This window comes from Pelodiscus sinensis, chromosome 28 (assembly GCF_049634645.1).
Source record: "Pelodiscus sinensis isolate JC-2024 chromosome 28, ASM4963464v1, whole genome shotgun sequence".
In the NCBI taxonomy this organism is placed as follows: Eukaryota; Metazoa; Chordata; order Testudines; family Trionychidae; genus Pelodiscus; species Pelodiscus sinensis.
Window position 1 is genome coordinate 15,111,496 of NC_134738.1, and position 26,265 is coordinate 15,137,760.

General features: G+C 56.6%; 2 protein-coding genes across 6 annotated transcripts; both read right to left on the minus strand.

Annotated features, from left to right (window-relative positions):
• Nucleotides 1–304: 304 nt before the first annotated feature.
• LOC102460539 (nucleoplasmin-like) lies at nucleotides 305–7,159 on the minus strand. 5 transcript variants are annotated; one of them, XM_075910803.1, is made up of 8 exons: nucleotides 7,006–7,159; nucleotides 6,139–6,245; nucleotides 4,192–4,274; nucleotides 3,840–3,959; nucleotides 2,294–2,387; nucleotides 1,561–1,670; nucleotides 1,382–1,456; nucleotides 305–492 (listed from the first exon to the last, which is right to left on the minus strand). In XM_075910803.1, the coding sequence occupies exons 2-7, from the start codon at nucleotides 6,203–6,205 to the stop codon at nucleotides 1,403–1,405; spliced, it is 528 nt and encodes a 175-aa protein (XP_075766918.1). In that variant the 5' UTR covers nucleotides 6,206–6,245; nucleotides 7,006–7,159; the 3' UTR covers nucleotides 305–492; nucleotides 1,382–1,402. The 5 variants fall into 5 exon arrangements, with proteins under 5 accessions (XP_075766918.1, XP_075766916.1, XP_075766917.1 ...); XM_075910801.1 differs by having other exon boundaries at nucleotides 6,139–6,333; nucleotides 7,006–7,148; XM_075910802.1 differs by lacking the exon at nucleotides 7,006–7,159 and adding an exon at nucleotides 6,597–6,858 and having other exon boundaries at nucleotides 6,139–6,333.
• Nucleotides 7,160–8,610: 1,451 nt separating this feature from the next.
• ADRB3 (adrenoceptor beta 3) lies at nucleotides 8,611–21,227 on the minus strand. Its single transcript, XM_006134045.4, has 3 exons — nucleotides 19,624–21,227; nucleotides 16,967–17,023; nucleotides 8,611–13,375 (listed from the first exon to the last, which is right to left on the minus strand). Exons 1-2 carry the CDS (start codon nucleotides 20,928–20,930, stop codon nucleotides 16,999–17,001), a joined length of 1,332 nt encoding a protein of 443 aa, XP_006134107.1. The 5' UTR covers nucleotides 20,931–21,227; the 3' UTR covers nucleotides 8,611–13,375; nucleotides 16,967–16,998.
• Between the last annotated feature and the right edge of the window lie 5,038 nt (nucleotides 21,228–26,265).

Consider the following 26,265-nt stretch of genomic DNA (forward strand, 5'->3'; position numbering starts at 1 on the left):
CCGAGGGGCCCGGGAGGAGAAGGGGTGAAGCAGGGAGCCGAGGGGCCCGGGAGGAGAAGGGGTGATCACACAGAGTATGGGGGGCGTCCTTTCAACATGCAAAGTCCCTTCCCGCCAGAGCCAGCTCCCCTGTGACCCTAGCAGAGGAGCCGTCTGACCTGCCTGCCGCTCAGGAAGGATGCTGCCTGCCTCACTGCGCCGGAGCCACACAGCCCCGCATCTGGCTCCTGGGGGCAGGGAAGGTGCCGTCCTGCCAGGGCTCCTGAGCAGCAGCCCGGCCGGCCAGGCACCAGAACAGAGCCACTGAGGACTGAAGGAGGTTTAATAAGGGAAAGAGGCCACTGGAGGGGAGGGGCAGCAGTTCTACAGCAGCCGCGTTAAACCAGCCCCGCGCGGCACGGCCTGGCTTCCAGGCGGGAGTTCTCCAGGCGCAGCGTCCTGCAGGTTCCTTCCACGCTGGCTGCAGCAAGGAGCAGGGCAGCATCCCCCGGCCTGCAAGGAAAGCCGCACATGAAGGCAGAGCTAGCTTGGGGGCAAGGCCAGGGAAAGACGAGGCCTCCAGCTGCACCCCCTCCACAGTGAGCGCACCCATTGGATTCGGTGCCTGCTCGGACCAATCCCGGGTGCCTCCTGCCATGCCGAGGGGTCTCCCTGCCCGTGACACCGGCTCCTCCCAGCCCCTGCCCAGATACAAGGATCCGATTTTCAGGAGGATCTTGGCACCCAAGGCCTCTTCTCCACAGCGGCTGCCACGTCGGAGCCTCATAGTCGGATGAAGAACCGGGAGGAGCTTTGGAAGCGTCAGCCCCGGACGGTCTCCCACCCTGGCTGGCACCCAGGGGAAGCCGGTGGAGCAGCCGGCGTGTGCCATGGTGGGGGGCTGTTCCAACAGAGCGATGGCAGTGGCCGGTCTAGGGAGGGCTGATGGCACAGGGGCACGGCTAGGAAACGATGCTGGAGGGAAATGCCGGGTGTCCCCCCCCCCCCCAGGAGATCCGCGCTATGCCCAGCGGCATTGTACTCCAAGGGAAGGGCCGGACGCCCACCGCTTTGGGCTAGTTACCAAGGGGACTGGACACAGCGTGAGACACTGTAGGAATTACCCTGTACCTGGTGGAACCCAGCCGGCCCTCCCCCAGCCTCAGATGTCTATGAATCACCAGCCCTCCCCCCCTCCCCCCCCCGGCCTCAGGATCTGTTGCGGCCATAGCAGAGAGGCAGCAAAGAGAATAGAGGGGGTTTGATTGAAGCACTAACGCCTGGAGCGAATGTTTCAGAGACCTAACAGCAGGCAACCCAACAGGAAAGGGACCCCAGATATTAGCCGTCTAGAGGCCAAGTCGGGGCCCAACACCACAGGCCGAGGTGTCGTTCGGATTACCTGCCCATGGCACCAAGGTAGTCACAGCTTCTCCTCTGCTTTGCACGAAGACAAGTCCTCCTGATCAGAGCGTGTCTGATTGGAAGGAGAACAAAGAGCAGGTTAAACTTTGAAAAGCCGGGAGAGAGAGTGAGTGTTCTCCCCTCTTGCTCACACCAACTACAAACCAAACCACACACCACTCGGCTAGTTACAAATGTAGTTACTGAATCTTCCAGTGCGGCGGAAGAGAATGACCATTCCTCTGCCAGACGTCCTCCTCTTGCTTCATAGGCTGCATCGTCTTCCACTGCGAAACAGCAGAACTGAAGGTTACAGGCAACACAACCCTCCACCACCAACCGCCATTGCTTCTTTAAGGGGCTGTGCAGGCTAGCATCCAAAGCATCCCCGCCCCCTTTATTAGCTTATGCATATTCATAACTCAAAGGTGCTTTATGCAAAGCACATCACAGGACATGTCATTGTAAAAGCTGTAATCTGTCGAATCCGCATATTCTATTTTTGTGCTTGTATCATTCTTGCAGGTGAGGTTAGAAACATGAAGTGTGGATCTGATTTTAATTCCAATGTGCTCCCGAGGGCCAGGACTGATGCTCTGGAATGTTAATGGCCCAGTGCTCAAGGTAACAATCTGTGAATGGGTTTGTTTTTCCTGGACGCCTGGACTGTGGTTGGTCCTGGCAGGATATGGCCAGGCAACCTGATGCTGAAATCCATTTTGGAGCTGGTATTTTTCTACTCAAAGGGAGAGAAATATGAACTGAGCAGAAGAAATTCCCTCCTTGGGCAAAAGGGATATAAGGGGGACCAAATAAGGAGAGTGCCCCTCCCCCAGGAGACCCCTCCCCCCATTTCGGCAGTGCTGTCGGTCCAGTGCATTACAGGTACCAGGGGGCCAGTTCTACTCACAGATGAGGTGCTGTCCATTGAGATAAACCGGCCCAGTCCCAGACTTCAATTCAAAGGCAACAGGAGGGACGAATTCGAAGCCATCCAGACTGATCTGAAACAAACATTTACAAGAAAAAAAAAAAAAATCACTGAGCTATGGAGGAGGAGGACGGTGGCTGGAGAGCAATGCAGGAAAGCCAGCTGGGGGGGAGGGGGCGTTCCAGGGCATGGGGGCTTCACAAGGACTCCTCTGCTCACTGAAGAGCCTGCAGGGGCGCCAGCCAACCTCTGCCCTCAGTGACACCCCAGCTGCAGGGCACCCAGGGGGAGGCACAGGTGTGGCCGAGGGCACAGCCTGGGGGCAGCTCCACCCCCAGTCACACAGCGCACAAGCAGGCGGCTAAAGCCACGGCCAAGTCACTAACACACACAGCCCGGGGATGGCACCTGCAGATACTGCTGGGCCAGAGGGGTTAACGTGGGTCTTCACTGGCAGACAGACGCTGCACTCATTGGACTCCTCACTGGCAGCTCCGGGACGGGGGGCAGGGAGACAAGGGACTTCAGGCCCCTGCTTTCTCTGAGCCGGGGGAGCTGTTGAGTTCCCGGAACGCCAGCGCCTCTCCCAGCTAGCCGTGGGCACAAGGACCCCGGCCCGGAGACGGCTGTTGGCAGCAGGTGGGTCTTAAACAACCAGCGACTTAGTGCACAGAAGCGTCTAACTGCAAAGACGACAGAGCCCTTCTGTGACCTTTGGGCTTGGCGCCAAACATCTGCTTCAGGCCCTGGGTCTGACAGTAAAACCTCTCGCTCCTCTCTCCTGTCATGAGCTGGGGAGATTTCTAGCAATTTACAGCTACAGCCCAGACGGCTACAATTCACTGGATTTCAGCACCAGCCGGGAAAGCAAAGCAGGGGAGGCGGGTGGCAGAGAGCAACTCTGCTCGCTTGGATATTTTCTGAAAGCTGCCTAAGACTATTACATCTGGGCGAGTGCTACCACCAAGTCGTGGGGAAGTAACAGCTGGTTCTAGTCGCGATCAGGTTGTGTCCCGTTTACGGCGATGCGCTTTCACTTTTAAGCGGTCTCTGGGCATCTCTCTTTCTACTCTCTGGGTGCATTTAGATCCCGAGGCTCAAAGAGATGATCTGTCATCCGCTAGTCCAACCCGCATAACAGGCTGAGTTTGCTCCCCTTACACCGTGCAGAACGACACAGATTCACCTCCATGACAACACTGGGGGACAAGCGCATCTTTGCTTTGCACATGGAGAAAGCTTGCTCAGGTGGTGGGTCCCACAGGAGGCTCCATCCCAAACGTGGGCTAAGTGACTTGACCGTGGCTACAGAGAATCGCCAGCAGAGCGCAGATGCGCCTAGCTCCTAGCCTCACCACCGCACCCCACTGACTCCCAGTCTCTACACCGAGGTTGCAGGATTCGCCTGAGGCGGGACACGCCACGCAGCGTACACCAGCACGCTCTGCGCTAGCTCCCCCAGCTTAGCTGCTTGCTGGGCAGAGCGTCTCCCGGCGTTACACAGCAGGGCTCCCCGCAGAGTTACCATGGGCAGGACAGAGAGTCTCAGGGAAGCGATGGGGACCGGCCTGTTGTCACCGCAGGTGTTTTTCGAAGCTACAGCCACCACGTGCGGTTCATCCTTGGCCTCCGCGCTGAGGCAGATCTGCAAGGACAGAGCAGAAGGCCCCCTCAGGAAGCTGCTCCCCTCGGTGTGCCCCAGGGCCAATGCCAGCCCCCACTGCCAGCCGGCCTCTCCGACCTTTCGGCCGGCAACTGGCTCATGTTAAACCAAACTAAGCCCCTTGGACTGAAACGGGAGCATCCACTCCGGGGTTTACACCCAGGTAAGGAAACCGGTGCGAGCCGGTGGGCAGGCAAGTCCGCCAGCCAGTTACCGTTTTCAGCAAGACCAGGTGTTCCAAGAAGTCATCGTCTTCCATCACCACACACCTCCGATTGCTAGTGCTCAGCTCACAGCCTACGGGAACGACACAGCGGGATCTGCAGGAGGCCGTACGGCCCTACGCAAACCCCTCAGGACACAAGGGAAAAAAAAAATGCAGCTGCCAAGGGAAGTTGTAGAACCAAGGAACCCCTCCAGGCCCAGAAGGGACGCGGGCAGGAACTGAACCGGGGACCTCTGGAGCTTAGTGCAGGAGCGAGAAGCCAGCAGGACTCATTGTTCTCTTGAAATGGTCTTGGGACCGCGAGCAGGGACAGCGCGCCACACCCAGAAGGTGGGCGGGTTACACACACGCACCACAGGCCCGAGGCACAGCCGGGCGTTTCCTGTTGGCAGAAACTACAAGGCCAGAAAGCAGCAGCGAGACCCTCCTGTCCGATCTCTTGCGGAACACTGGGCAGTCACCCGCCCGATCACCCTGCCCCCAACCCTGGTCTGGCTGGGCCACCGCTGCTCAGCGGACGTGTCGCCTGGCGGGAAGCTGGCCCCTAGCTCGGCGGCGTTATAGGCTCTTACAGACCGGCCTCCCCCCGCCCCCTTGCAGAGTGCAAGCCGGGGCACTGGAGCTACTCAGCCGTGGTTCCTGTCCTCCTCCCCAGCAGCTGCCGTCCTCACAGCTCTCTGCTCCTCCGTGGACATTCCAGGCAAGGGCTTACTGACGACACCATTCAGTGCCTCCCGGGCTTTGGGTTCCTCCCTCCATTCAGGCCCAGCCAAAGCAAACAAGCCGAGCTCCCCGCCGGCTTTGAGGCGCGGGAACGAAATTAGCAGCAGGGACCCTGGGAAGCGAGGGCGCCGCCTGCCAAAGCTCCGTGCGGCAGCGCGAGGCAGGCTCAGCACGAATCCCCAGGAGGCCGGTCGAGCGCAGGGAGCCACGAAGCAGGTTCATAGAGCGCAGAGCCGGAGACACAAGCCAGCACAGCAGCGTGTGGAGACGCCAAGGCAGGAACTCGTTCGGGTCGCACGACTGCCCCGCCACCCTCACGTCTGGCCCCGGGGCTGGCCCACTCCTCAGCACAGATGGGTAGGTTAGAGCCCGAGAATCCCAGGCGGGCAGAGACCTCAAGAGTCAAGGGTCCAGCCCGGCCCAAGGCAGGACCAACCCGACTCAATCAGCCCAGCCAGGGCTTGGTCAAGCCGGGACTGAAACACCTCTAGGGATGGAGACTCCACCCCCTCCCTAGGGAACCCAGCCCAGCGCTTCCCCACCTGCCTAGGGGAATAGTTTTTCCTAATCTCCAACCTAGACCTCCCCCACTGCAACTTGAGCCCATTGCTCCTTGTTCTGTCACCTGCCCCCACTGAGAACAGCCTCTCTCCAGCCTCTTTGGAACCCCCCTTCAGGGAGCTGCAGGCTGCTCTCAAATCCCCCCTTACTCTTCTCTTCCGCTGACTAAATAAGCCCAAATCCCTCGGCCTTTCCTCGTAGATCAAGTGCTCCAGCCCCCTCTCCATTCTGGTCGCCCTCCACCGGCCCCTCTCCAATGCGTCCACATCCCTTCTGTAGTGGGGCCCCAGAGCTGGATGCAACACTCCAGATGTGACCTCCCCAGCGCCGAATAAAGGGGAATAATCACTTCCCTTGCCTTACAGGCTGGCAGGGAGGCGCTCCGACCACCAGGCAGCATGGTAGGAGGCAGCCCACCTCAGAAGAGGGAAGGGCCGATCCGCTCTAGGATGGGGACGTCACCCACGGCCGTTGAGGTGGGAAACATCCAGGTGCACCCAGAGTTTTATACCATCCTGGGTGATGTTTCAGCCACCCCTTCACGGCTGACCCCACCTGCTCCCATCACCCCTCCCCCTCCTGCTGGGGGATACCAGCCACACAGATGGACACCAGGTCACCCCGCTCTCCCCTCCGCAGGCGCAGGCTTACCCCACAAGACGGCAACGGGTTTCTCTTCCTCCGAGCCGGTCCTAGACAGCAATCGAGGGGAGCTCATTGTGCCCCAGAACGGCCTCCACCCGGACAGCGAACGGACCCTGGGGAATGACGCCACGGGGAGAGCAAAATGGATCGGGGGGTGGGGAGCACCAAGAGAAAGGGCTGAGCCGCTTGGAGTCGACGGTCCTGCACGGAAGTCGCAGAGCCAGTGAGGAGCAGCACGGGGGGGGGGGGGGGGGGGGAGTTAATAGACATTTTTTAAAGAGGAATTTGCTTATTCTCCTGCAATAAGCAGGACTCTAGTCTTGCCATTTTAGGTGTGGCGGGGGGGGGGGGGGGGGGGGAAGAGTCAAACCCCCTCCCTCTAGCCCTTCCCAGGCACCCCGGTCAGGTCAGGTCGTAGCTGACTCTGCCTGGGCTAGTAAAGCTCCCGTGATGATTTCCCAAACCTGGATGAAGTCGGGAGCTCTGCAAAGTAAGGGCCCCGCAGAGAACAGCCCCTCCCCTTCGCAGGCCAGAGTGGACATTAGTCTCTTCAGGGCTAAAGGCAACAGACTGAACAGGACAGGTGAGGGTCCCCTCCTACCGCAGCCTCATTTGAAGTGCCCAGAGTTTGCCAGCCTTCCCGCAGCCTCTCGAGTCCTGCGCAGCACACGCGCTGCCTTTTGCACCCTCCCTAGCAGCATTAGGTTGCTCAAACTGGTCTCACCCCCTCCCCTTGTGAGTGGAAGCAGCTGGGAGTTCAACTACCAAAGGAAGGGTTAATCCAGGACAATCTGAGACGCTCATAAACCTACAAGCATATGGATCTCCGCCCCCACCCAAAGTCAGAATTAGTAGTGAAAGCCCCCTCCAAACCTGCAGTCTGTAAAATGCTTGTTCCATCAGTGTGCTCACAAACCAAATGAGCCGAGCAGAGCCCCCTTCCTAATCTGTGAGCCCAGACTGATAACCGGTGAAGGGCCGGTGAGCTGGGGAGCGACCCAAGCAGAAGAGCAACAGGAAATGCAGATGAAAGACACACACCTGTCTGTGGGTGAAATTAACCATCCCTAGCTCACCTGCATGCCTTGCTCCAGGGCAGCAGGGTGTGGTCCCGGCAGAGTGGCGATGAAGTAATTGAAATTGGAGATGTTTTAAAAACCCCTCTCTGGCCATTCATAGCAGATGTACTTTGATTAGAGATGGAGGCCTGGCTCTCGCAAATACTCGCCCACATGCCAAGTCATCCCAGGGAAGTGCTCAGACTACATAAAGTTAAACATCTGCATGAATGTTGGCAGGGGCCTGATACAAAACCCACTGAAGTCACTGGGCAACTTTCCACTGACCTCCTTGGGCTTGGGACCGGTCCCAACAACAGCAGCTTCTAGCATGTCTCTAGTCTAGTAAATAATGCGATGAAGTGACGCACACTGCAGGGTGTTTGATTTCACCAGTGTCTGTGACGAGCCTCCCGGCCTGACGGCAGAACCCACTGGGGCTGGTTTGAGCCTTGCTGAGAAGTTAGATTGTGGCTGTTGTTGGAGGTTCAGAAACTCGGCAGGTGCCATCACCCCTGTGGTGTCTGGAGTGACATGGGCTGAGGAGTCGGCCCTTAAAGAACCCGCCAGGTTTCTTACTTTCTGAAGTTCATGATCAGGTTTTTTTTAAGCTTTAGGCTAAATGATTAGCCACTGTTTCTAAATGAGTCAGTAACAGTCTCAGTACCCCTCCTCCCCCAGGAACTCTGCAGATTCATCCAATTGTCTGCGGGGGACAGGTGAGGCTGAATGTTTGAACTTGCAAACAAAAATGAAGTTGAACTCAATGTGCAGCAGCTTTGTCCTTGCCGGGTGCTGGCCAATGTGTCTGGCAAACGATCACAAATCAAAGAGAGAGCGACAATGTTACAAACCCCTCATTATCCACATTAACAGAACCCTGGCCTGGTGGCAGATCTGCCAAACTGGTTCTCCCACGGTCGGGGGGATGGTGTTTTCCCTTGTGCCAGTAGATGGCTCTGGGAATTACTGTAGTGCTACCCTGAGAGGAGAAACCGTTCAGCTTCCCGCACTACGTACTGGATAGACCCATAAAAACAAAGGGCTGGAACCCCAAGAAGCCACCTAGTTCAACTCCGGGCATGGAGGCAGGACCAAGTAACCCTCCCCCGTCCCTGAGCATCTCACCTGTTCTGAAAAACGTCCCCTCGAGGGACTCGCTAGGCCTTGGAATGGGGCCAAAAATGAGGGGTTCAGTGTGTGGGAGGGGCTGCCGGGGAATGGGTGTGGGGTCTGGCGAGGAGGGGGGAGCAGGAGCAGAGGGGGGGTGTGGGGTCTGGGCAAGGGCAGTGCTCACCTGGCACAGCTCCCCAGGGATGCGCATGGCTCCGTGTTCCCCGCCACTCCGATTGCAGCCAATCAGAGCAGTGGGGAAAAGCCTCCAGGCAGCGCTTTGCATCTGGGGGAGGGAGGAGAAGAGGAGTCACTTCCTCCCTACCGGGCAGAGCGGTCGGATCCAGCCCCGGTCCCAGCTTGCCTGACTCCGGCCTGCAAGGCTCATGGCTCCCCCCCAGCAGCAGGGAGATGGTGCTCGCACGCCAGTCCTGGGGGGGCTGGGGCTGACGTGCCAGTGCAGGCTCCCTGATGCTGGAGGGGGAGCCCCGAGTCTTGGGGCTCGGAGCCATGGGGTTCCCATCCCTGGCAGGTACTCCACTTCCCTCCTTCACCCGTGAGCCATGCAGTTAGGAAATTCCCAGTGTAAACCAGCCCTGAGAACTGGGAGCCAAACTGCCCTTTGTGCCTTGGAAAATCTCTGAACGCCCCACTCAGCATCCCTGTGGAACCCCACTTCTGGCATCAGCAAAGCCCCCAGCGGAGACAGAACTAGGGTTTCTGCAGGGGAGTCTAGCCAGGGCAGCTACTTTGGCCCCAAGCATAGACTGCACCAAAGCTCGCCCCCAGCAGAGCCGCAGACGGGTCTCCCCATTTAAAAGAAACACTTCAGTGCCCTCCTGGGGTCAGGTGGATCTATATATTTATTTACAAGTGACTATTGGGAATTTTGGAAGGCTTATTTCACATGGCGGAAAAAAAGACAGTCCCCGTCATATTTACAACCAAAACCATCTCAGAAAGCTCTGACCAGCAAGCAGGGTATCTGCACATCAGCATGCATGCAGGGCACCGTTGTACATGATGCTACTTGCACCGGTCTACAGCAAAGAGTCCAAGGGTTCAGTCACTTCTCACCGCTCTGGCAGGGAGAGGAAATGCGCCACTCTCAGGCCCCCTTTCTAAGATTACAGCAGGATGCTGTGGCCAAAAGGAGACTCAGACCCCAAGGGCAAACCCCGCGGCTGCTTCAGGGAGCGCCAGACCTGCCGGCGCTGTGTGGCTGTAGCGGCGCCACGTTGCGGGACAGGAGAAAAGGGCTGCTTCCCGGCCTGTTGTAGGCGCGTGCACGGCACTGGGCTGCCTTTGCGCTTTATCTTTTGGTCTCTGCTGCTCCCTGGTTGCGTCTGAGGGCCGTGCGGGGCCAGCCAGGCCGGAACGCTGGTGCTGGTAACTCGGCGGATCTACTCGATCTCCATTCGGGGGTACCGTTGGTACAGCTATTCGCGGAGACCAGCAGTCACAGTTCGGGGCGTGGGCCTGACACTAGACTGGAACAGGCCTTGGGGCCCTGGCTTTCAGAGGTGTTAAGCACCTGCAGCTCTCGCTCCGATGACAGGGAATTGCAAATGCTGAGCGCCTCCGTGGGCCACAAAGCTACGGAGGCTCCTAACTCCCCTGGGCTTCAGTAGACTTTAGTTGACTAAATCCCTTTGCGGATCTGAGACCTAGAGCTCACAGGACCCACCTCAGAAAGCAAAAGCAATGGGTGGCACCCTGCGGCTCAGCCCTGCAGGGTGCTCGCTCCCGGTGCTGCAGGATCCGGCCCTGCGTGCACAGAACATACGGGGGTTACCACCTTTCCGCGGGGTTATTTCCAAGGCCCAACCAGAGATTCGCTGGATGGTTGTCCCCTGTCCAGGTTTATATCTCCATGGCTGAGTGGGTCCTAGCTAGAATAACACCTTTCATCCGGAGCAGCCCAGCACGTTGGGCGAACCCAACACAGTGCAGCTGCCTCCGGAGCGGAGGGCGATATCCCACTGCACCGACGGGGGGGAGCCTGGCCAATCTCGGACTCTCCCGAAATGTGCCAAGGGACCTTTGTGCCCAGGCAGACAAAAGAGCCTTATCCTGCTCACAGGGCCTCCGTGTAGCAACCCGCAGAGAATTCCAAGTGCCCCCTTCGGCTTGGTGCACCGGTGATGTTCTAGGACATGGGTTCCCAAACTGGGGGGTGTGCAGAAATTCCAAGGGGGGCACGAGGCGACCCCACCTCCCCGTCCATCTCCCCCCCTAAGTTTCACTGCTATTCACCCGGTCAGTTCCTTTTTTTTTGCCCAACAAGTTTTGCTGCTATTAGGGGGCAGGGCATGAGGGTCTCTCAAAAATCAAAAAGGGGGCGTGATGCTGAAAAGTTTGGGAACCCCTGAGCTAGGAAGTTTGGGCATTCTGAACCTCCGCCCTGCAGCGCTGCTTGTTGCAAGAGGCTGGTGGGTTTGAACCGTCTACGGCAGGTCTGATTTACTGCGCCTGTGTTTGGGTGCTCAGTGCCACTGAAATTCATGGGAGTTAGGGGCCTTTGAGGAGCGGGGGAGGTAAATATTCAGTGACTCCCTGTGACAGCGCGTTGGGGTTTCCCATCTCCTGCACCCCCGTAGTGGCACGGACAGACTCCACCAGCCCAGACTAGAGGGAGTTTATTGCTTCTCCAGGATACAGCACAGCACAGATGTAATCTGGTTCCAGGGCAGGCCTAGGTCGCCTCAGCCCCCCTTGAGATGGGGGAGACTGGGCCCCTACATTCCAGCCCCTTTCCCTGGGCTGTCTCCTCCATGATACCAGCCAGAAACCTAACTCACTTCCAGCCCTGCCCCCAGCCAGGGCTCCACTCCCCTTCTTCCCATTGTTCCGCTCCCTGGGAGATCACTGGTCAGACAGGTTGGAAGCCCCCTTGCATAATGACTCATCCCCTGCCCTGCTGGGCCGTGCTGCAGCCAGCAGCCAGTGGAGGTCACTCCCAACCCACTGCCCAGCCACCAGCAAAGTACCCCCCACTACGTCACACTCCCCATGTCCCCTCCTGTGGTTTTCTCTCCTGTGTGTGGCGCTGTTGACGGTGTTACTGCAGGCTCCCTCTGCAGCTCCGGGCCTTTGCAGGTGGGTCTGCGCTGCAGTTACAAACGCGCGGCTGGCCGGGCCAGCTCCCGCCAGCTCCTGGGTGGTTTCGTTGTGGGGCGGTTTCATTCGGGCTCAGGTCTGGGCTCCACCTTGCAGAGTCTTAGAACCAGGGCTCCGCACGGGGACGGGATCTCTGCATCCCAATTAAACAGCCCTGAGCCCAAGGCCCACAAGCCCAGGCCAGCTGCGGGTTTGTCACTGCAATGTGGACATGCCCTCTGTGCAGGGCTGCCCTTACAACGTATGGGGCCCCGTGGCTTCTGCCAGGAGCCTCGGACTTCCCTACTGGCTGGTACCTGTAGCTCTGCCCAGCAGGACGGCTGCCTTAAGTCACTAGGCAAAGACCCAACCTGTCCGACCGGTTGAGGGCAGGCAGGGAACAAAGGAAGGGAGGTTTCGGGGGAAGGGGCAGTTGCTGGCTGGGAACATGAAGCAGCCTTAGCTGGGGGCTGACGATCTAGTGATGACAATGGACCCCCTAATCCAAGGGGTCTGAGGCATCCTGGCCCTGACTCCTGGAACCACATCCCGTCTGTGCTGTCCTGGGGGAGCAATAAACTCCCCTCTATTCTACTGGTTGGCGGAGTCTCATCTTGCTGCCGACGGGGTGCAGGATCGAGGGGAACCCGACGTGCTGCCGCAGCCCCTCTCCACCCCAAGGCTGGCAGAAGGGAGCCCTCAGTTAGTGGCCGGCTGCTGGCAGAAGGGCACATCTGGGGGGCAGGGGGAGGGCAAGGAGAACCCGGCTGGGCTACCATGGGCAGGAGAGAAGGGGGAAGGGGCCAGAGAGGGACCAGGCAGAGGAGGTGCTGGGACCATCCAAAGGCACACAAGCCCATGCGGCTGCATAGGGGCACCCAAACACGGGGTGTCACAAGTTTTCGGGTGCCCGACACTGCTGCGTATTTTGCGTGTGCCACGGGGCGGCCCTGCCTCTGTGTTGGCCCAGCCCCAGCTGTCTCTGCCCAGACTGGCAGGGAAGATATGGGGCTGGTCTCTGGTTCGTGAGACGCCTGGGCCCCGGCCGTGTTCTACGCACGCAGCGTCAGCGCCAGGAAAGGCGAATGAAGTCGGTTCGGTCGCATCCGATGGAGAAACGTAACACGGCCAGACAAACACACGCTCACGCAGCCAACGTCCTGGGCCTGCTTGGGCAGCCCCGTGCGCCCGTGTCTTCTGCTTCGGGAGCACGGCGCAGCCACCGGGCACAGCCACGAACGGCAGCACAAAGGGGTCTGCTGAAGCCCCCGCCCTGCCAGGGCCCCTTTCGAAGGGAATCCAGGTCTGGCTCCCAGATTCAGACTCCAGCTGCATTCCGACTCGCTGCTTCTGAGGTAGGAATTCTCTTGCTGTCGATACAGGAAGCGTCTCCTTCCCTTGGAGCCTCTCTGGAGGCTGATTACACACGCTGGTCCCCGGGAGCTCGGTCAGTTCCTCATGTAACCCGTGTCCCGAGCAGTACTCAAATTCAGCTGCCTAGCCTCGGGGAGGGAGGTCTCTCGTCTTGAGTCCAACGTCCCATCTCCAGGCGCGGGGGCTCCTTCTAGCCCTGACTCTAGCCAGCCATCACAAGAGATGGCGAAGTCACAGTAACCTCTCTAGGCGCAGCCGCCGGCACCTGGGAATCAGTCCAACGTCTGTCAGGGGCTCTTGCTGGAAATAACTAACGACAGCGGGAGACCACCTCTTTCCTGCCCGTTTGCCATGTGTACAGGGAAGACCGGTTCCAAAGACGCCTCCCCTATGTCACACGTGTCTTTCAGGTCCAATTTCCTCTATGCAGTGTCCAAGCCTGGAAAGCAGGCAGGAAATGAAGGGACGGACGTTCAAAATACCTGAGTGAACCTCAAAAGTAAAAAGACTAGGGGGCTGCGCGTCTTCATCTTTGGGGGGGGTAGGAGCCGACACACAAACCGAGAGCAACGGCCCAGGAGAGGGGCTTTGACACATCCCTGGAAGAAAGAAAGAGAAAGAATTAACTGTAGTTTGCAAGAAAAATTTAAATATCCCGAGCTTCATTTGCATGTTCCCGGGCGCCACCATTTTTAAATGCCCGGTAGCTCGAACTACCTGCCCGCAGCTACACACAGCACGGGCTAGGAAGTTCAAATTAAGAGTGTTAATTCGAACTATCTAGCCTGTGCCACGTGTAGCCGCGGGCAGGTAGTTTGAGCTACCGGGCATTTAACAATGGTGGCGCCCGGGAACATGCAAATGAAGCCCAGGATATTTAAATCCCGGGCTTCATTTACAAGTTTGAATGACTACATTAGCCACCCTAGTTTGAGCCAGGGTGGGTAGTGTAGCCATACCCAAAGCTCTTAAGCACATGCTTAACTTTAAGCCCACGCTTAAGTCCCATTGAAGTTTAAAGAAATGCATCCTGTGGAACAGAAGCATGTACACTATAGTAACTCAAGCGTGTTAGTGATATATAAAGTAACAGAGCAATCAAAGGGACTACGTGTGTGCTTAAAGTTACTCATGTGCTTAAAGTTACTCATGTGCTTCAGCGCTTTGTTGGATCAGGATCCAGACCATACTTGGGAGCATGCAGGGCTGTCCTGACACACCGAGATCCTGCGCTTCCAGTGAGCCTAGGTGACTTGCAGCTAAGACAGGACAAGCAAACCCCACACAGGTTGGTATCCTAGGGTATGTCTAGTCTACATGGCTCTGTCGAAGGAGCCATGTAGATGAGTTTACTAGACATAGGAAAATGAAGCGGCGATTTAAATAATCACCGCTTCATTTACATAAAATGGCCGCCGCGCTGTGCCGATCAGCTGTTTGGCGGCACAGCGGGGCAGTCTGGATGCACCGCGGTCGACAAGGCATAACGTAGCAGTCTACAGGGGCTTCCCTTGTCGACCGCGGCACGTCCAGACTACCGCGCTGTGCCGCCAAACAGCTGATCGGCACAGCACCATGGCCATTTTATGTAAATGAAGCAGCGATTATTTAAATTGCCGCTTCATTTCCCTATGTCTAGTAAACTCATCTACATGGCTCTGTCGACGGCGCCATGTAGTCTAGGCATACCCTTGGTGTCTGCTCTTCTAACGTAGGAATCTCATGGGAGCTGTCTTCTCCCAAAAGCTTCCTGGGACTTCCCAATTTTGGATGGGCCAAGATACCTCTGTATATTCTGGTGACATTTCGCTGTCTCTGCTTTCAGCCCAGGAGACCCAGGGGCCAGTACAAACAAAAAAACCAAATACGAGAAGAGAATTTCTCAGAAAAGTCTCAGAAAAGAGTCTCCTCCAGGTGACATTTTGGGCAAAGGTTTGGGGTGGTTCTCCTTAGAGCTAAAGGCACCAATAATGACCAAATAAGTAGCCATCTTTGCCTTCAACTATTATGTGCCATTTGGACTGAATGATCGTCAATGTTCTGAAATAACGAGTAGTCCTGTGGCACCTTAGAGACTAGCAAAGCTATACGTAGTATCATGAGCGTCCTGAGGAAGTGGAAAGCTCATGATATCGTCTATATTTTGGTTCATCTCTAGGGCGCCACCGGCCTGCTGGTAGTTTGTAAAGTTACGCACTATCACAGCTCCCCTCTGAGGTTCTGAAACACCTGGATTTGATGGGTTTTCCTAGTTCTGACTCCGAGCAGAGGTCCCAGCGTTCTTATGGGGAAGTCTGTTCTGAAACCCCATTTTGCATCCTTGGGCAGTTTGGAGAAAGGCACATTGGAATTTTTTGACATTTTCCAAACCCAACGGTGAATTCCAGACATTCCCCCCATCGCTGGTGCTCCTTTCATCCAAACCGATTTACAGAAATAAACATTTCTACAGAGCTTCCCTCCCACGGGGTGTCAAAGCATTTTGGCTCAGCGCCGCGACGGCTTTAAGGCTCCTAACGTCAGCAAAGACAGGAAGCTCAATACTTTTGAGGATCTGGGCCGTTGCTATCCCTATGTATTTGCTCTATGATCTTTATCTACGGAGCATTACTAGGTAATGATGTGATAATTCCCCATGGAAATGTAAAGCGGTGGCCATGGATTTGAATGCTACCTCGCTGGGAAAAACAACTTCAAAAGGGAATTCAGGGCTCTGGCGTCCTTGTCTAAATCACGCGGAAAGATGCAAAATTCCATGCACAACGCTGAAATTCGTGACCAGGTTTGCAAGACGAGCTGGGCGCACTGGGGGTCTGGCTGGTGCTGAGCTCGGTTGGAAACCTGACACCCAGGGGAGCCGACAGCCTGTGCGGGCCCCTTGGCAAGGTGCGGAGGAGCTCCATGCTCCCAGAAGGGGCGGGGACTTGGGGAAGGGGCGGGGCCAAGGCTCCCAGTCCTCAGAGACTCATGGAATGTACAGGACTCCGGCGGTGATTTAAAGGGCCCACTCTCTGCCTCAGTAGCAGTGGGGGCCAGGAGTCCCAGACACCTTTGAAGCCTGAGGCCCCGGGGTGACTGACCCCTTGGCCCCTCCTCTCAGCCGGCCTGCAGATGCCAACCGTGGGTGCTCAGCACCCTGAGCTCTTCTGAAAACGTGATGCTGCTACAGGTTGGACCTTGCTGGTCCAGCACCCTGGGGACCTGACTGGTCCCGAACGAGGGGATTTGCCAGACCAAGGAAGCTCCCTCCCCTCATGGTCCTGCTGCCACCGGGCTCAGGCTCCCGCCTGCCCCCGCTGCTGCCTCAGTCCCCTGGGGCTCTCCCCAGCCCTGCTACTGCCAGGGCCAGAGCACCATGGCCAGAGCTCTGCAGCCACCTGGCTCTGCAACCGGGCCTGGAGCGCTGTGGCCAGGATGGAGGGACAGGGCCGGGGCTCGCTGGCTGGTTCCGGGGGTCCACAGCCGTAGCCAGGCTACAGCCCCCCAGATGCTGGGGCCAGGGAGCTCCCGTTGGGCCAACACTCCCTGCCCTGCTCTCTGGCCTCCCCCCTTAGCACCCCCACACTGTGCTCCCGGCTGAGTGGCCAGTGCCTCTTACGGCACTCCTGCCCCACCACCAGACCTCCCTCGCCCTGGGCTCTGGGACCCAGGAACATGCCAGGCCACAGATGCCAGGAAGCCCCGGTGAAGGGAATTACAACCTATAGTAGCGGGACTATCTAGGGCCGTCCTTACCCATGTGCAGAATACTCAGCTATGTGGGGCACCGCTGGGTCCTAGTGTCCACCCTCCCGCCTCTTCCCATCCCTGCTCTGGGGCTCTGCTTCCTCCGGAGAGGGGCTAGTTCACGTGCAAGTGGCACCGCCTGGCAGAGCCGCGAGCAGACATGGAGCCTGGGAAGGAGCCGTTCCAGTGGGAGTGAAGCCGCTGAACAGCCCTTTGCCAATCCCAGGTCCCTCCTGCCCGTGTCTGAATTGACTGTGCGAGTCGACAGGACCCGCGTTTCAATTCTGCTTTAAAGCTAGTTCCCTAGCGCGGGGCTGCCGGTGATGGAATCACAGCCCTAAAAACCATCCCCCGCCCCGGGCTGCATCGGGCACAGGGCGCCAGTGTAATAGTACAGCAACAGGACCCCACAAACCCTAAGGAATATCACAGCATTTTCCAAGCGATTAGAGATCCAGACTTACTTCCTTCTCTTCTTCCTTCCCTTTCAAGCTGCTCAAGGAGCTTCAGTGCAGGTAAATCTTTGAAAAGCAAGACACTAAATTAATCATGGGCTCTTTGGCAGGTAATTCCTCTCGCTTCCTTGCCTGTCTTCATAACGGCCACATGAAGGGAACAGCCAGACAAACAAGCGAGACTTAAAGAGGCCAAAGAGCCTGGTTTGAATCCTGAGGTCAGTGGGGGTTTTGCCCCTGAGTTCAATGGCCGCAAGATTTCACCTTGAATCCCCTGAGAAATTACACCTGGGGCGGCGTGTTTCGCAGAGCAACTCGGCTTCATTTGGGTGGATTTGCGCTGCGGAACAGACACTCCAGATCTTCAGCTTGCTCTCACCTGCTACGTCCTCCCAGCTAGTCTCTGTGCACTACTCACGCGTGCCATGCACGAAACTGACCGCTTCCATGAGAAATTACCCAGGGACCATGTCATGGATCAATCCCGCCTTAAAACCCACTGCTTCTGCGGTATCGCTTCACTCATCTCTCCACTCACTCTGCCCTCGTGTTGTCTGAGTCACACGGCAAAGCCTGCCAGCAGGGGCCTTGGACTTCTCAGGTGTGGCCCAAAGTGCTGTGTTCTCTGGTGCTGCACTGTCAACACAAGACCGACACCCGAAGCCCTGAGACATCCCATACGCAGGGAGATCTCCCGTTACAGCTGACTGGAACTCTGCCTCGCTAAGGACTAGCCAGAGTAACCTACGTCAAGGAAAAGCACGTCCCCGAAAGTTCTGTCTGTGACCAACAACCCTCCCCGTCTTTCTTTCCAATTAACAAATTCACTGAAAAGTGCCATGTGCATGTGGCCGGGCAGGGTGACTGTCCTGAGAGCTGCTTGAAAACATTTCACAATTGAAATATTTTGAAGAAATTTCAAACTGTTGCAAACCCAGTAAAAAATTCCCAGAAAATCCCACAGAAACCCACTAACCAGCTCTAGGCCTCAGTCGAGACTTCATGGTTTGTCCTGAAAATAAACAGTCTGATTCATAATCATAAATAACAAAAATAATTATGAATTGGCAACTGTCCCTATGAACTTATGTTTTCAAAGCGTCTGGCGTATTGGGTCACAGATCAGAAATGGATATCTAGCCTGGGAATGGAGTTTAAACACTGTGGTGACAGGGTTATGTTAGCAGATAGAAACAGGTCGATTTTGATGTATTTAGTCCTGACTGAATCCAGTCGGCTGTAATGGGAGATCTCCAAGGCTATGTCTAGACTACAAGCTTTTGTCGACAAAGTGAGCCGCTTGGTCGACATGAGAGTGTGGACGCAAAGGACAGCGTAGATGCAATAACGCCTTCTGTCGACAAAAGGCGTTATTCCTCGTAGAATGAGGTTGACCACCGTCGACAAAACTGCCGAGTTCTGTTGACATTATGTCGTGTAGATGCAGGTATAGTTTTGTCGACAAAAGTCCACTTTTGTCGACAAAACCCTGTAGTCTAGACGCACCCCATGTGTATGGACTGACTGAGGTCTTCAGGATTCAGCCTGGGGTTGGAAGTGCCTCCCCAGAGAACACGTGAGAAACACGAGCATCGCACTAGAGAGACACGAAAAACTTATTTCAGCTCCAGAACGGAGCAAAAATACAACTAACATTCCTGGTCTTGGCAGGAAGTTACTGGATGTTCTGATTGGCTAAAAGGGGCCAAACTCCGAAGTCTTCTGTTCTTTATGAAGGGCAATCCCGACGTGTACGTGTTTACACAGCTGATTTTATTTAGTAAAATTTTAATTTTAGTAAAGCTTCTTGGAAAACAAACAAATCATATTTTTCTGTTTATTGCTGGCGTTATATTTAGCTGATAAACCTCTCAAGAAGCTCTCATTTTAAGCTAGGACGGGGGCACCAGAAATCTGGAAACAATTAGGTTGCATCGGACTGAAAAACAATGACTAGGCAAATCAAACGGGAGGCAGGGAATTCTAGATTAACTGCCAGGTTTGCAAAGACAGGTGCTTTTGAGAAGCCCACTAGGTACCATCTGCCTTTAAAACCTTTACAGCACTGGCCCTCCTTCCCATCCTGACACTGGATACTGTCAGGGATTTCCCATAACAAACTCAATTTGGAAGTGCCTAACTGGATAGGGATGGTTTTTTCCCAAGGAGTCTCATTTCCAAAGCGCGAGGTCACTGTAACGGCGCCAGCTTCTGGCCCAGGCTCATCTGGTGCTGGCAGAAAACACCTTTTTTCCAGGGATGGATAAACAGTCTCCTGGACAGCTTGCGTGGGATTAGCTCAGGCCAGGCATCCCTGTGCGGAATGGAAATCTCGGCCTGCTTTAAATCAACCGGTGACACTGAGCCTGGAGGGAAGGGTGGACTCTGCAATTGTGCTTTACAGCCAGGGCCAAAGCTGGGACCACTGGCTGGTTTTGAACAAACCCCCAAATCTTTTCATTGACTCATTATCGTGTTTTTCAAATGTTCTCTGGACCTTGGCTATCCCTTGACCATCCCCGGCTTAACCTCTTCCACGAATGGAGCCGGTTCTAGCTTCTCCAAGCACCAGCTCCCAATACTTTCCACTGACCCCATGCAAACCCAGGGGCTCGCCCCCAGCCAGCTCAAACCCCCTCCCCGTAGCTGTGGCCACTGATACCTACTCTTCCATCTGTAGACACAGAGTGGTCTGGGTGCCCTGCAGCTGCATCTCCCACAGGGGGCGCTGGGCATGGCCGTTCCCATTGCTATGGAGGTAGGAGAGGATGTTTTCCCCACTCCTGCTGCTGGAGCGGCTGCTGCTGCTGCTGGTTCCCCCATCCTCTTCCTGCCCGGGGGGCTGCCCCAGTACCACGGGCTTGCTGTCTCCCGGGGAGGATCCCTGAGAAGTGAAGGCGCACGGGCACCGGCTGAGGTCCCTGGAGACGGCATGCAGCCTGCGGTCCGCGCACCGGGGGCAGCACAGTAGCCTCTTGAAGGCGCTCCTGAAGTCGGGGCTGCGGCAGTAGATGATGGGGTTGAAGGCCGAGTTGACGTAGCCCAGCCAGTTGAGGAAGAGGAAGACCTGGCCGGGGATGAGGGACCTGTAGAAGACCTTGACAATGTTGGCCACGAAGAAGGGCAGCCAGCAGAGGGTGAAGGTGCCCATGATGATGCCCAGGGTCTTAAGCGCCTTGTGTTCCTTTATGACCAGCAGCCGGGAGGGTCTCCTCCAGCGAGTGCCCCTAGGGCCCTTGCTGCTGGGGCTGGGGGGCTCCTGGAGGAAGCGGACCTTGTCCCGCTCGACGAGCCGGATCTGCCGGGTGGCCACGGCGAAGACACGGGCGTAGACGAAGATCATGACCAGCAGTGGCACGTAGAAAGAGATGATGGAGGAGACGATGGCGTAGGGCATGTTGGTGACGAAATCACAACAGCTCGGGTTCTGGTAGCAGTTCAGCGCATCCTCATCGGCCCCGTCCCGCCACCAGTGGTTCATGATGGGCAGGAAGGAGATGAAGGCAGAGATGGCCCAGACCAGGCACACCACAGCCCGCGCCCTGCCCTTGGTCACCAGCATCTGGTACTGCAGTGGCGAAGTAATGGCCAGGTACCTGTCCACGGCAATGGCACACAGGGTCTCGATGCTGGCTGTGACGCACAGCACGTCCAGCGAGGTCCACAGCTCACACACCAGGGTGCCGTAGGGCCAGCGGCCGCTCAGCACGATGGTGGCCCCTGGCGGCACCACCAGCAAGCCCATGATGAGGTCAGCGCTGGCCAGCGAGGTGACGAACACGTTGGTCATGGTCTGCAGGCGCGGTGTCTTGGCGATGGCGAGGATCACCAGCAGGTTGCCGGCCGCGGTCACCAGCACCGTGAGGCTCAGGGCGGCCCCGATGGCCCACTGCCGGCTCAGGCTGGCGGCACCCGTGCAGTTGGCGGCTGCGTCCTCCCAGGAGGTGGCGTTGATCTGGGGCCAAGGAGCCATCTCACATGGGGAGCTTCGTGCGCCCCTCGCCGTGCGCCCCCGTCTCCGCGCCTCGCCGTGCGCCACTCGCCGTGCGCTTCCGTCTCCGCGCCTCCCCGTGCGCCCCTGTCTCCGCGCCTCTGGCTCTCCGCGGGGGCGCCAGCTTTTAAGAGCAAACTTCCCGCCTCGCTCGGAGTTTCGGCTCCGCACTGGACGTGTGAGCGGCTGCTCGAGCCCGAGCCATCTCCCCGGAGCACTGAAAAGGCTGCCGCAGGGGATGTACCCCCTCCCCACACACACCCCGGTGGCGCTGCTCAAGGGAGGAGCCCTTAAAGGCGCAGGACGCAGCGGCGCTGCCCCATTTGTAGGGGAAGAAGAAAGCAGCGCGGAACACGCCCATTCGCATCACGCCCGTTCCCGTCCCTCCTCTCCCCGCCGGCCCCGCGGGGAGTTTAAATTCGCAGATTCCAACATTGGCCCCTTCCCCCTCCCATCGCCCTGCACCTTCACCGGGGCGGAGACGGAGCAACCCAGCCGCGCGTTCCAGGCGGAGCCCGGGCCGGGGCTGCCCCGGCTGGAAGGGGGAGTCGGGGACAACCGAAAGGGCCCGGAGATTGGATGAGCGCGGCGCTGGCGCTGCTCCTGCTCTCTGGTGCCCCAGCCCGGGGCCTTTGGACGGGCTCCTGTCCGAGCTGCAGCTCCCCTGCTACAAACGGGTCCCCTCCGCCTCCTCGCTTCTCTCTGCCTGGGCGCAGCGCGGGGAAGCGGGACCGGGCGGGCTGGGAAGCGCAGCGGGGGCGAGCCAATTGTTCCGAATTCTGTCCCGGGTGTGCAGGGAGGGGGGCAGAAGCCGGGGCCGGGGCGTTTGCTTCTCCGCTGGGACTTTGCAGGAGGCCTCCCGAGGGCTCTTCCACCCTGTGATTCTGGGAATTAGCCTGTCCCTGGCCTCGCTGAGGCTTAGTCCCCGAGGCCACCTGGCATCCTCTGCGGGGGAGGGAGGTGCCAGGGTATGTTAGTCTCCCCTGCTGGCTCACCCAAGGGCCCCGCTTCCAGACCCCTGTCCCACAAGCTTTGAGTTACCCGCACCCCCCTGGTCCCCCTCCCCTCTGCTCACTTGTAGCAGGGAAGCCACTTCTTTTCACTCCCGCTTCCTTATCTGCCTTCAACATGGCCCCACTGGGGTAGGACTAAGGCAGGGCCGGAACCGTTTTTGGGTGGGGGCCACGGACTCACAGAAAAATCAGTCAGGGGCTGCACACGAGTGAGAACCAAACAGCCCCGCCCCTCACTAGCGTGGGCTCCCCAATCCTGGGGGGAGCCCCAAGCCTCAGGGGCTGCATCCAGACAAGCCAGTGGCTGCATCTGGTCCCCGGGACTTAGGTTCCCCCCCCCCCCTCCTTCCCACTAAGGAAACTGTTTCTTCTAGTGTCAGCAAATAGCTGTGGTTGGTCTGAGCCCAGTTCCACTGGACCCGGAGAAGATCATCATGTGCACGTTCCTGGCGTTAGGGTTGCACACGCCTCCTCGCGAATGCTCTGGGGGTACTTCAGAGACTAAGGCCAGCTATAATCAGTCCAGGGCCTGCCTGACGGCTGACTGCCTTGCGGAGCATCGTTAGCAATGCCAGTGCTCCATACAGGGGGTGTGCCTGGGATGTGTTCTTGCGTGGATGTCCAATACCAGATGTTTCAGCCTGGAGAACAGCTTTGGATCCTCTTGTCTGCGGTGTCATCTTCCCCCACTCACCCTGCAAGCCAGCGGAACGGTCCCTACTGTCTCACTGTCCCCGGCACCCCTGTCGGTCTGCATCCAGCTGCAGCCTCTTGCCTCAAGCTGAGATTGGAAGGTCTTTGGGGCCAGAGACCCTTTTTTGTTTTGTGTTTGTAGAGCACAAACCACGGGGGGGCATGAGCCAGTCCTAGGGCTCCTTCAGACCACAGTCATAGAAATGAAAGAATAATCAGCGAGGGGTCGCCGGGTCGGTCCGTCACTTTAGAAACAAGGAGTGGTCCCATGGCACCAGAGACCAACCAAAGTGCACAGTCAGGAGCTACGGAAAGCTCAGGATTCTGTACATATTGGTTAGTTTCTAAGGTGCCACAGAACTCACCCTTATTTCGTTGTTGTGATACGACAGCAAATCACGTTTTAAACACACACACACACACACACACACATACACACACACACACAGACACACACGCACATACACACACAGACACACACACAGACACACAGACACACACACACAGACACACAGACATACACGCACATACACACACACACAGACACACACACAGACACACACACACATTACAAAGATAGCCTCCCCAATTATCACCTCTAATACCATTAACTCACAGACATTTACCTTCCTTCCCCCCCCCATCTCGCATCCCCATTCTGTTCTGAAATGTGATTTGTCCTTTTCATATGTGTTCTTTTTTTTAAATTGTATCCTTTGGTATATATGGTTGTGACAATTTTCTTCCATTATTTGATCTTAGGAAGTGGGTGTGGCCCACGAAAGCTCATCACCTAATAAACCATCTTGTTAGTCTTCAAAGTGCTACATAGTCCTGTATTTTGTTTCACACATATTCAGTGGCGCTGGTTGGAACATTTCTGGCTAAACATTTCTGCACAGAAAAAACCCACCGTCTTGTCCAAGCTGAAATGTTTCACAGGGAGGTATCAGTTTCCTTAAAGTTCTTCATCGAGAAGATTTCTGAAGTCTCAGGTCACTGCCAGAGAGAGCGAAGGAGAGAGACCCGAATCCAGTCTCTGACCTTTCCAACAATTCCATTTTGCAAAGCCCTCGACAGGTTTCTTCCTATTCCAAGGCAAAATGAAAACAAGTTTTGGCTCCTCAAAAGTTGTTGCCAAATGGAACTGTTGTTCTCCAGCCGGCTGTATAAATACTACGTGGGAGAGGCAACTAAATAATTTTTTCCAAGGTGCAGAGAAAGATGGAAACTGGACAGTCAAAGCACAGTCTGGGGCAAATCTTTGCCACTTAAAATGTGTATTTGTCATTGTTCTCCGTAGAGAGAAAAGTGTGCACACATAGGCGCAGGCACTAGGGGTACAGGCGGTGCTGCAGTATCTCTGGGCTCCCGGCCTCCACCCCACATTCTAGCTGCCTCTGCTGACATCCCCCCATGCAGGGGTCCTGGCTGCTGCCCCCACACCTCTGGTGGAGCGGTCAGCTGCTGTCCAGGGGCTGGGGTTCCAGCTGCCCAGGGTCCCAACTACCGCCCTCCATGCCAGCTGGCTCAGTAGCTGACCTGGCATGCCAGGGGGTTCTGCTGCCACCCTGGAGTCCTGGCTACAGGCCCCACATGCTGGAGGGGCATAAGAGGGTTGGATTTCAATACCCCCGCCAATCTCCCCTGTAAGCCATTCATTTGTGCAGCTGCTCAAGAGAGATTCCAAGGCTGCAAAGCTGATCAGCTGAATGTCCACAGCTAGGTTTGTGTTTTTTCTGGTGGTGCACATTTGCACATTCCTCAGTGCACATAGCAACATTTATTCCACACATGGAAAAGATTTGAGGGAATGTTGACCCCCCCCTCTGACATATGTTCCTGTACCACTGTTTGCATGGGCGAGCAGGATTCTATTGCCGCTTGTAGGACTACCTGTCAACAAAAGGTCTCACCCACTTTCCCCAGGTAGGTTGGGATCTTGAGCTCAAACTTACAGAGAACCCCAGGAGAAGGACTTGCCCAAGTCACTAAGGCCACGTCTACACTAGAAAATTATTTCGCAATAACTAAATTTGACTTAATAACTCCCAATGGTCCAAATTCAACATGGCATGTCCCCACTAACGGGGAGCCTCGATATTAGACCCAGGCAGGCTCCATTAGTGTAGATGCGCTACCTCGACTTAGAGCCCCAGGGCACTGGGGGGTAATTAGTTCCCATCGCTCTGGCGTCGGAGTGTCCATACTACCGCTATTTCGAAATTAGCGCTATTCCCCGATGGAAAGCAGGAGCCCAGATTTCAAAATAAGCGGCTCCTTATTTCGAAGTAACGGGCTGGGTCGTGTGGATGCTCCACTTATAAATTCGACCGAAGGGGGGTTATTTTGCCCTAGTGTAGACCAGGGCTTACTCACTGCAAGGGGGAGTAAGAGACAGAACCCAGATTCCCTGTCGCCTGCTCCCCCCCCCCCCCCCCCCCCCCCCCGGGGCCCTGCTCCATCTCCATCCCCAGGAACCATAGTCCGTGGCTGGCAGGCACGTCCTTCTCCTGGCATGATGACGCTCAGCTCCGTAGCTGAGCCTGGTAACTCACTCGCGCAACGTTTCAGTTCTGTTGCAATTGTCAGGAATGCTCCCGTATGTGCGACTTTGGCACAGTGCAGGCTGGCGGCCCGCCAGGCCGATTTATAAACACTTAATACCCCTGTAGGCTTCTCTGGAGTGAAAAGCACAGTAAAGACTCTTGACAGTCTGCTTTTCCATCTGAGAGGCAGAGAAAATAATCAAAGCAGCCCTGGAATTACAGGGCCCGGGGTTCGTACACCCCAGGGGAACCCACCCCCAAGAGGGAAAGAGCCACAAAGCAGTATGTAAGGGTATGTCTACACTACCCCGCTAGTTGGAACTAGGAGGGTAATGTAGGCATACCGCACTTGCAAATGAAGCCTGGGATTTGAATTTCCCAGGCTTCATTTGCATAAGCGGGGAGCCGCCATTTTTAAAACCCCGCTGGTTCGAACCCCGTGCAGCGCGGCTACACTGGGCATGAACTAGGTAGTTCGAACTAGGCTTCCTATTCCGAACTACCGTTACTACTCATTCCACAAGGAGTAACGGTAGTTCGGAATAGGAAGCCTAGTTCGAACTACCTAGTTCGTGCCCCGTGTAGCCGCGCTGCACGGGGTTCGAACCAGCGGGGTTTTAAAAATGGCGGCTCCCCGCTTATGCAAATGAAGCCCGGGAAATTCAAATCCCGGGCTTCATTTGCAAGTGCGGTATGCCTACATTACCCCGCTAGTTCGAACTAGGAGGGTAGTGTAGACATACCCTAATTTATGCCAGGGCGTGTCAGGACTGGGCTCCGATTTCTGGGCCTGGCAGCTCAGAGCCAGACACCTCCAGGCCCTCAGAAGGAGCTCACGGCCATGGGAAGCACTGGTAACTCCCACTTACTTCCTCCCTGGAATCTGGCTCTGCCTGGTGGTAGAGCTGCCTCCAGCCCTTGTACAGCGTGTGTCTAGGGAGGGAAGAGGATTCTGCGGAGTCTTGGATTGCTGCTCCCTCCCGTCTCTGCTCCCCTCTGCCAGTGGAAGTGGGTGGGGAGAGAGCAGGGGGCCACGTTTTGTGCCATCTCGTTGGAAATGTT